The sequence below is a fragment of the Paroedura picta genome, chromosome 13, assembly GCF_049243985.1.
Source record: "Paroedura picta isolate Pp20150507F chromosome 13, Ppicta_v3.0, whole genome shotgun sequence".
NCBI lineage: Eukaryota > Metazoa > Chordata > Lepidosauria > Squamata > Gekkonidae > Paroedura > Paroedura picta.
The window spans coordinates 36,698,453-36,706,109 of record NC_135381.1 but is presented as its reverse complement, the minus strand read 5'-3'; the positions used below and the strand labels follow the sequence as shown (position 1 = coordinate 36,706,109).

Here is a 7,657-nt window from a genome sequence, read left to right as displayed (position 1 = left end):
TGTGTGTGTGTGTCTGTATTTTAATTCATGACAATTACTGTATAATCTTCAATTAATGTATAATATGTTGAGACAGATGTTGCAGTATAAAAATTGAATAACATGACATTTGTTTTAAGATTATAAAAACAGTATCTGTGAAGTATACCCCTTACACTATAATTTTTATATAAATGTTAATATTTGCTTATAAAAATGTAGAAGAGTTATAAAAATTAATAAATGCATATTTTCAACACGCAATGTTTCCTTCATTGAAAGTGTCTCGCAAATAAAGATTTTCTGGATTACTATAAAATCAGATTTTAAAAATTAGAATCATAGAATTGGAAAGGGTCTTCAGGGTCATCTAGTCCAATCCTCTGCACAATTCAGGAATTTATGTTATTTATGCCTGCCTTTCTTACTTGGACTCAAGTTGGATTACACAGGACAGGACACAGGAATAAATGATTGTAGAACCGATCTGAAATCTAAAAACAGAACTGAAACAAAATGTAAGTATTAACATAATGTAAAATGCTGCAAAAATTACATAGAAGGATTCTAGTTCGAGGGCAAAAGAAGGGGACGACAGAGAATGAGGTGGCTGGATGGAGTCACTGAAGCAGTCAGTGTGAGCTTAAATGGACTCCGGGGAATTGCAGAGGACAGAAAGGCCTGGAGGATCATTGTCCATGGGGTTGCGATGGGTCGGACACGACTTTGCAACTAACAACAACAAGTTCCAGCCAGTGAAACATAGTAGTCGAGGCCATAGTAATTTACCCAAGTAACCTTGTGAATTGTTGACTTCAGAGCTACCCTATTGCCTTATTTGCACTCCCGGATGGGGAGCCAAAGCAGCTCACCTCATTGTCTCCATTTTATAATCACGTGATATTTTGATAATTCTTTTCTTTTTGGATTGGATTTACAATGCAGTCCGATCAGATAACATTACAGGATTGCACTGTAAAAACTGGATTGTGAATTCTGTTTTATTTTTAAGTAGCATTTTAAAGATGTGTGTTCTTAAGGAAGGTGAATCGCTCTGGGCATCAGGAATAAAGACATGATCAGTAAGAAGACAGTTTTGCTTTCTCTCCAGAGTACAATGAGATTTACTCACAAGGAAGTGTTTTCAGTATTGCAGCCTAAATCCCTTGGATCCCACAGCACTTCTTTCAATGGCCGTCCAGGCAACTGGAATCACAGGGCAGGGCCTGATGTGCTGGGAAGTGCAATCCTTAAAAACAGCCACATCCTTCCAAGACCCTTGACTTCGAGATAAATTATTCGGCTTAGGATTGTGGTGTAGGGGGCTGGATCACAAACTTCTGGCTACATGGGTGAAGTTTGAGTGTTAGGCACAATAATTTAGAAGCCCCCCCCCCCATTGAAGCCAGCAACTCTTACTTCCGAGTAACCTTGCCCTCCCAAACTTTCCCCATACTCGATTACTTTTCTTAGTACTACTCTGAGCACTCGCGTTGAATTCGATCCTTGCCCGGGGGGGGCGTGGCTTGGCTGGGATGGACCTCTTACTCGCCTTGGTGATGTTCCAGTCTGCAAGCAGGATCTAAACCAGGGGTAGTCAAACAGGCGGCCCTCCAGATGTCCAAGGACTACAATTCCCATGAGGCCCTGCTGCCAGCAGGGGCTCATGGGAATTCTAGTCCTTGGACATCTAGAGGGCCGCCGTTTGACTACCCCTGATATGCACTGCGCTGGTGTTTTAGTCGTGGCAGGTTGCCCCACCTCTTCCTGCACCCACACAGGGGAGCATTTGGCCAGGTGCGCCTCATCCCGATTTGCGCTCCGGCATGGGAGCTGGGGCAGTGAAGTTCCCAGTGCGCAAAGGGTGTAAGAAACGCGGAGTTCGCTGACGCGCGTCTACTGAGAGGAAGCTTTTCCCCTCCATGCACGTCAGAACGACATTTCTTCCTTATCCCCAAACTTATCTTACAAGTCTCCGGTTCTCCATCGCCAGCTCTTTTGGCCTTAAAGCGCAATCGCCTCGCGCGCCCTTCTGCAAGGGAAACCGCGGCGCTCCGCCACTCGCTCGGGGGTCGGGCTAAGGCGGCGCTGGCTCCCCCCAAAACTTTGCAGCCCCCATGCTGGCGAGGGCAACTTTGCGCGGGGAAAGAGAGCGGCGCGCCCGGCAACTTTACGCACCAGAAACTCCGCGAAAGTCCCTGCGGCTCCGCAGCGGGTGGGCGTGACGGGGGCCTGCCTGCCTGCCTGCCTTGCTGCCGGCCGCCCAGAGGGGCCGCTTTCCCCGCGGGGTCCCGGCCCGGCCGCTCACAGGTGCTGTGCGGCCGCGTCCCTGTGCGCGGAGCCAGTCCCGGGCGCGCGAGGCGGAGCCGGGCGCGGCGCATTGGCCGGCGGGCCCCGTGGCCGCCCGCCCCTTCCCCGCCCCTCGGGTGGCCAGGGGGAGGCGACTCCGGGTTGGCCGCTCGGTCGCGGGAGTGCGGCCGCCGGGGCTCCTGCGGCTGCCTTCGCCTCGCCCTCGCCCGCCTTCCTTCGTCCCCGGCCCGCCCTCCCTCCTTCCCCTGCCCTTCCTTTCCCTTCCCGCCGCTCGGAGCGCCGGAGCGGGAAAGTGGAGGCGGCCGGGCTGGATGCGGCTGCTGCGGCGGCTGCCGGCGAGGCGGGCGCTCGGGGCGGCGTAGAAAGCATGGCCGTGTCTTCGCCGCCGGGCCTCCCGGCCACGTCCAGCGCGGCCGGCTCCGGGGGGGGCACCGGCGGCGGCGGCGGCTCCACCGGGGCCGGCGCGGCCGCCTGCAGCTCGGGGGGCTTGTTCCGCGCCGAGCCCCTCTACGCCTCCAGCCCCGCCGAGTCGCCGCGCCTGGCCGGCAGCCTCATGCACGGCTTCATCGCCGGCAGCACCGGCAGCAGCAACCCGGGCGGCGGCGGCGGCGGCGGCGGCGGGGGGACCGAGTGCAAGATGGTGGATTTGCACGGGGTGAAGGTGGCGTCGTTCGTGGTGGACGGCCAGGAGCTCATCTGCCTGCCGCAGGTCTTCGACCTCTTCCTCAAGCACCTGGTCGGCGGGCTGCACACGGTCTACACCAAGCTCAAGCGCCTGGACATAGCGCCCGTGGTGTGCACGGTGGAGCAAGTGCGCATCCTGCGCGGCTTGGGCGCCATCCAGCCGGGCGTCAATCGCTGCAAGCTCATCACGCGCAAGGACTTCGAAACTTTGTACAACGACTGCACCAACGCCAGGTGAAGAGACGGGGCGGCCGTGGCACCGGGGAGGGGAGAGGGGAGGTCGCTGCTTAGGGGACCGTCCCGGGCAGAGTTGCTCCCTGTTGACTTTGGGAGGGTGAGTCGGTCCGTTAACGGTGCAATCCTGTGTAGAGGACCGGCATAGGGATAATTGTGCACATGTTGGATAATGCGCTTTCAGTGTGCTTTTGCAGCTAGGTTGATTGGTGCAAAACAGCAAAAATTTGCCTTTAAAGTGCACTGAAATGCCCTTATTCGGCGTGTGCGGAATTTATGGCAATTGTTAGAAGGCGGCGAGTCTCGAAGTTGAACAGGATCCGGGAAGAAAAGCGGGCTTCGCGGGTTGTGTTGCTAAAGTTAACGCGGCGGCGGCGGCGGCGGCAGGAGAGGTGATGGGGAAGCTCCCCTGTTTACTTGGAAGCAAAAGTCCCCCATTCACTTTGGGTGAGCCTTTCTTTCGGAGCCGTGCCTCTGTTTTGAAGAGCATGGTGTCAGCCGGACCTTCTGATTGGGAAAGCCCACGTGGGGTTTACTTCCAAGCCAAACTCTGCTCCAAGGTCTCTGTGCTGACTTGGGAGTAAGTCTTCTCCAAGTCACTCCAGAATTTGCTGTGGCCCGATGCAGTTGGACTCCGTTGAGATAAACTTGCTCAAAGCCTGTCTGAATGAAAGCCAAGGGAGAGGGCTTCCTGGGAAATGAAATCTGTCCTCACCAGTTTGAAAGGCAGGGTGGTTTAGGATTAGTGGACCAGGCTGAAGTTGGAAGCAAACAACACTGCAGGGCTGTTGTAGATCAGAGGGGGCGTGCTTGTGGGGAAAGGTGTCCTCATCAGTCCGAGTTGGTGTGGCTTGGAACAAGGGGGTGTGGAGGTGAGGGATGCAGGGGTAAGAAATAAGACTTGGCTGCAGGGTTGGAGTTGTCCTGAAGTTTTGGGCAAACTTAACTTGGGAGTACCAACCTGTGAAATCACTTTGGCCGCAGTGAAAATTATTTATTCAGATTAGTGGTACCCAGCAGGGTTTCTGGACTCCACAAGGTTTAAAGCAGGGGTAGTCAAACTGCGGCCCTCATGGACTACAATTTCCATGAGCCCCTGCCAGCGAATGCTGGCAGGGGCTCATGGGAATTGTAGTCCATGGACATCTGGAGGGCTGCAGTTTGACTACCCCTGCTTTAAAATAAAAGTGGTGAAGCTCAGTTTGACAGACCCTGCTAGACACTCTTGTGCAAGGAAATCTTTGAGGATTTCTTTTATTGTGTGTAGGGTGCAAAGTAATGCATTTTAGGGGCTGGTGGGCAGTGGGGAAATCTGTGAAATGATTATACTAATGGTGAGGCTGTGATCACTTTGGAAGAAGGTCCTGTTGAGTTGATTGCTTCTGGCGGGTGCCCATGTTGGTCTGAAGCAGCAGAACAAGGTCTGAGACCCATGGCACCTTGAAGACCGAAATAGTTTTATTCTGGGTAAGCTTATTCTGGAAACAAAACTCCATTGGTCTTCAAAGTGCCACCGAAAACAATGAATGTGCTCAGGGCTGCGCCATTTCCTTTCTGAGAGGTTGCATGCTTTGGGTCCAACAAGTCATGTTTTCCAGACAGATCTGTTTCAGAACTGAGGCCCTGGAGTAGGGTTACCTGGACGTAATTTGGGTTGAAAATAGTGGGACTTCAAGATGTTTCTGTTTCTGCACCAACTTGTTGCCTTTTAATGCGAGTTGAGTTGGGGGTAAGAACGTGTCAAATTCAAGCACTGTAGCTCCAAAGAAACACACTTTTCCAGGATTGGTCCCTTGGAATTTTGCGTGAAACCCTCTGAGCTTGCTGGAGAAAAAGTTATGCAGATGTATACTGGGGTCATTTAAATCCCCCCTCCCCCAGTTTTTCCAAATAATTTAATTGCAGTTACTTCTCTTTCCCAATAATTAATTCCTAATCACGTGCATAATAACGACTAGAACTCCAGCAGGGGCATTTCTTTCTGTGTGGCTATTCTTTCTCCCTGCATTCTGTTTATTGCAACCCATGTGGCATCAGCAAGGGTTGCCTGTCAGTGGTCCTGGGCTTGCATATTCCTTCTGCCATTGGGGATGCCATCCAGCAGGCCAGTTGCCAGTTTGGCTGCTCCAAGGAACACCAGCTGCCCTACATCCGAGGGCTGCAAACGTGGGATGAAGCAACGGCAGTCTGAGAACTGGAGCCCCCTGGGAGGATGTTGCCCCTCGGCAAAAGTCTTGTACAAGGCTTAGTGGACCAGCTCTTGCCCCCCTTTCTGTTCCCATATGGTCATCTTGGAGCACTGACCTCTAAACCTCAAAAGCTTCATGGGATTCTGGCCTCATTAGGATGTCCCTTGCCCGAAGGGGTTTGGGGTTGAATGAGATTATGCAAAGTGGGCAAGGAAGTGTGTCTCTCAACTTTTTTAGCAGTGATCTGATCCAAGGGGTTTGCGTGCGCATGTGGTGTTCGAAACCTTTGGAGGCTTCTTTTAAAAATGTTTGGGGATTATCCAGTCAGTTTGCCCAGGGCAAGATTACCACTTTGATAACTGGAGCGAGCTACCTGTCAGATTCGCAGCCCTAAAAAGGGCTGCCAGAGTCTGTATTTCTGCAGTAGTTTGGCAATTGTTTTGTTAGAAATGATATATACCACTGTGCTTGGAAGCTAACCTACCGTTGAGTGTTTTCATTACAACAGGGAAACTCAGTTGGGAAGTTCCAGCTCGACTTCTTTATTTCATTGATGAAACTTTACATCTTTATGATGGCTCGGTTTGAGGGAGGGTGGGAATATATTCCGTCCCCCTGGGAATTTAAGCAGGGCTGCCGATGATAAGGGGGGGGGGGTGACAAGAGAGTATTGTGTGCTGGCAGCTTGGGAAAAGCATTGCGTGTTTATAGACTGTTGCTTTGTATAACTCCAAAATAATCTTGCTTTATGTAGTCCGGTCAGTTAGCTGCAATTGCAGCCTTTCCTCTGCCGGCTTAGTCTCCTTTGCTGTCTACTTTCTCTTAAGTTTTACGGGTCCCCTCTTGGTGATTGTATAAATTTCTTTCTTTTGTAATCCGCTCATCAGCGCAAACCTTCTGGACATAATAAGTCAGGAACTTGGTAAACGGGATGGGTCCTAAAGACCATTGGATCAGGTTTTCTCTCTTTTAAAAAAAAGACATCTCTCCTGTAGGGCAGCGCCTGCGTTCAAAGCTCCCCTGCCTGTTGCAAGTGAGCAAAGAAAGAGTCTGTGGGTTTAAAACCACATGGCAGTTTGATTAGGTCGGCTGTGTCTCACGGCTGGGCAAATGTTATGCAACTTTTTCTCTGCATTTGCAGTCAGGTGGTGTTCCTGCCTCGACCCCATTGTCTGCAAATGTTGACCTGCAGTACAAAAGCAGGACTCAATAAGTCTTTGTTCACCAGAAGTTCTTTTACCCGCAGGTCTAGGCCTTTGATCACTGTGTGCTAATGGTTGTTTTGGTAATAGGTACAATTTTAGAGTTGCTTCTGGCCAAGTTTTACCCTTTTCATTCTGCACAAGGGTTGATTTCAATAACATTGGCTTGTCTGTGATGTAACACTTCTGTTTTGTTTTTGTTTTTTTTTAACTTAGGGCTGTTAACTTTATAAGTGTAGTTTGATAATGGAATAGGATGGGAGCAGATCTGCAGCACATGAAGCAGGAAAGTACTATTGCTGTTTAGATGACGTGAATTCCAAGAACGGCATGTCCAAAGATGCTTTGGTTTCTCAAACAGCAGTACCTCCTGTCATACCACAATATACTTTTGAAATTTAGGTTTATGCCAAAGTCCATTTCTGATATAGAAAAGGATCTGTGGTTTAAAGGGGGGTGGGTGGGTAACAAATTTCACCTGGAACAGGTACCTCTAAGCTAAAGTATCTCTTCGTTTCTTAATTTTGTGCTTGGATCCACAGATGTTGATTGCACAGTAATCTCTGAGCAAAGTTTTTAGGTTGTCCTGCCCAAAATGGTTCTGCCATGGCCCTGTGTTACCTGTTTTATGACAGTGTAGTGGCTCAGACCAGTGGAAGCCCAGAGCCATTGAGAAAAACATAACCGACAGGGGTTGGAACTGCATGAAGGAACGGAGCAATGTGACCGGGCAGTCTTGAAGAAAGATAAGCTTTAGTGCAGGGGTAGTCAAACTGCGGCCCTCCAGATGCCCATGGACTACAATTCCCAGGAGCCCCCTGCCAGCATTCGCTGGCAAGGGGGCTCCTGGGAATTGTAGTCCATGGGCATCCGGAGGGCCGCAGTTTGACTACCCCTGCTTTAGTGAGCAGAGCGATGTGAACTGAGAATCAAAAAGAGAGATCTGGAGAGAGGAAGATGGAGCAGCGTCCATTTCTAATTAGATGAAAGAAATTAACAACAACAGCAAAAAGCACATTGGAGCAAAAGTTGTATATATAGGGGGTACAAGACCCATTT

The 7,657-nt window shown here is 50.5% G+C and overlaps 1 protein-coding gene across 3 annotated transcripts in view; it reads left to right on the top strand.

Annotated features, from left to right (window-relative positions):
• The first annotated feature begins 2,396 nt into the window (after positions 1–2,396).
• Positions 2,397–7,657, top strand: part of DACH2 (dachshund family transcription factor 2) — a 355,035-nt gene continuing 349,774 nt past the window's right edge. For 2 of the 3 annotated variants that reach the window (XM_077307558.1, XM_077307557.1), the window contains exon 1: positions 2,398–3,207. In XM_077307558.1, coding sequence (XP_077163673.1) covers positions 2,657–3,207 — 551 coding nt within the window. In that variant the 5' untranslated portion in view covers positions 2,398–2,656. Of the gene's footprint in view, positions 3,208–7,657 lie in introns of all 3 variants that reach the window. The other variant, XM_077307556.1, reaches the window with a different exon arrangement.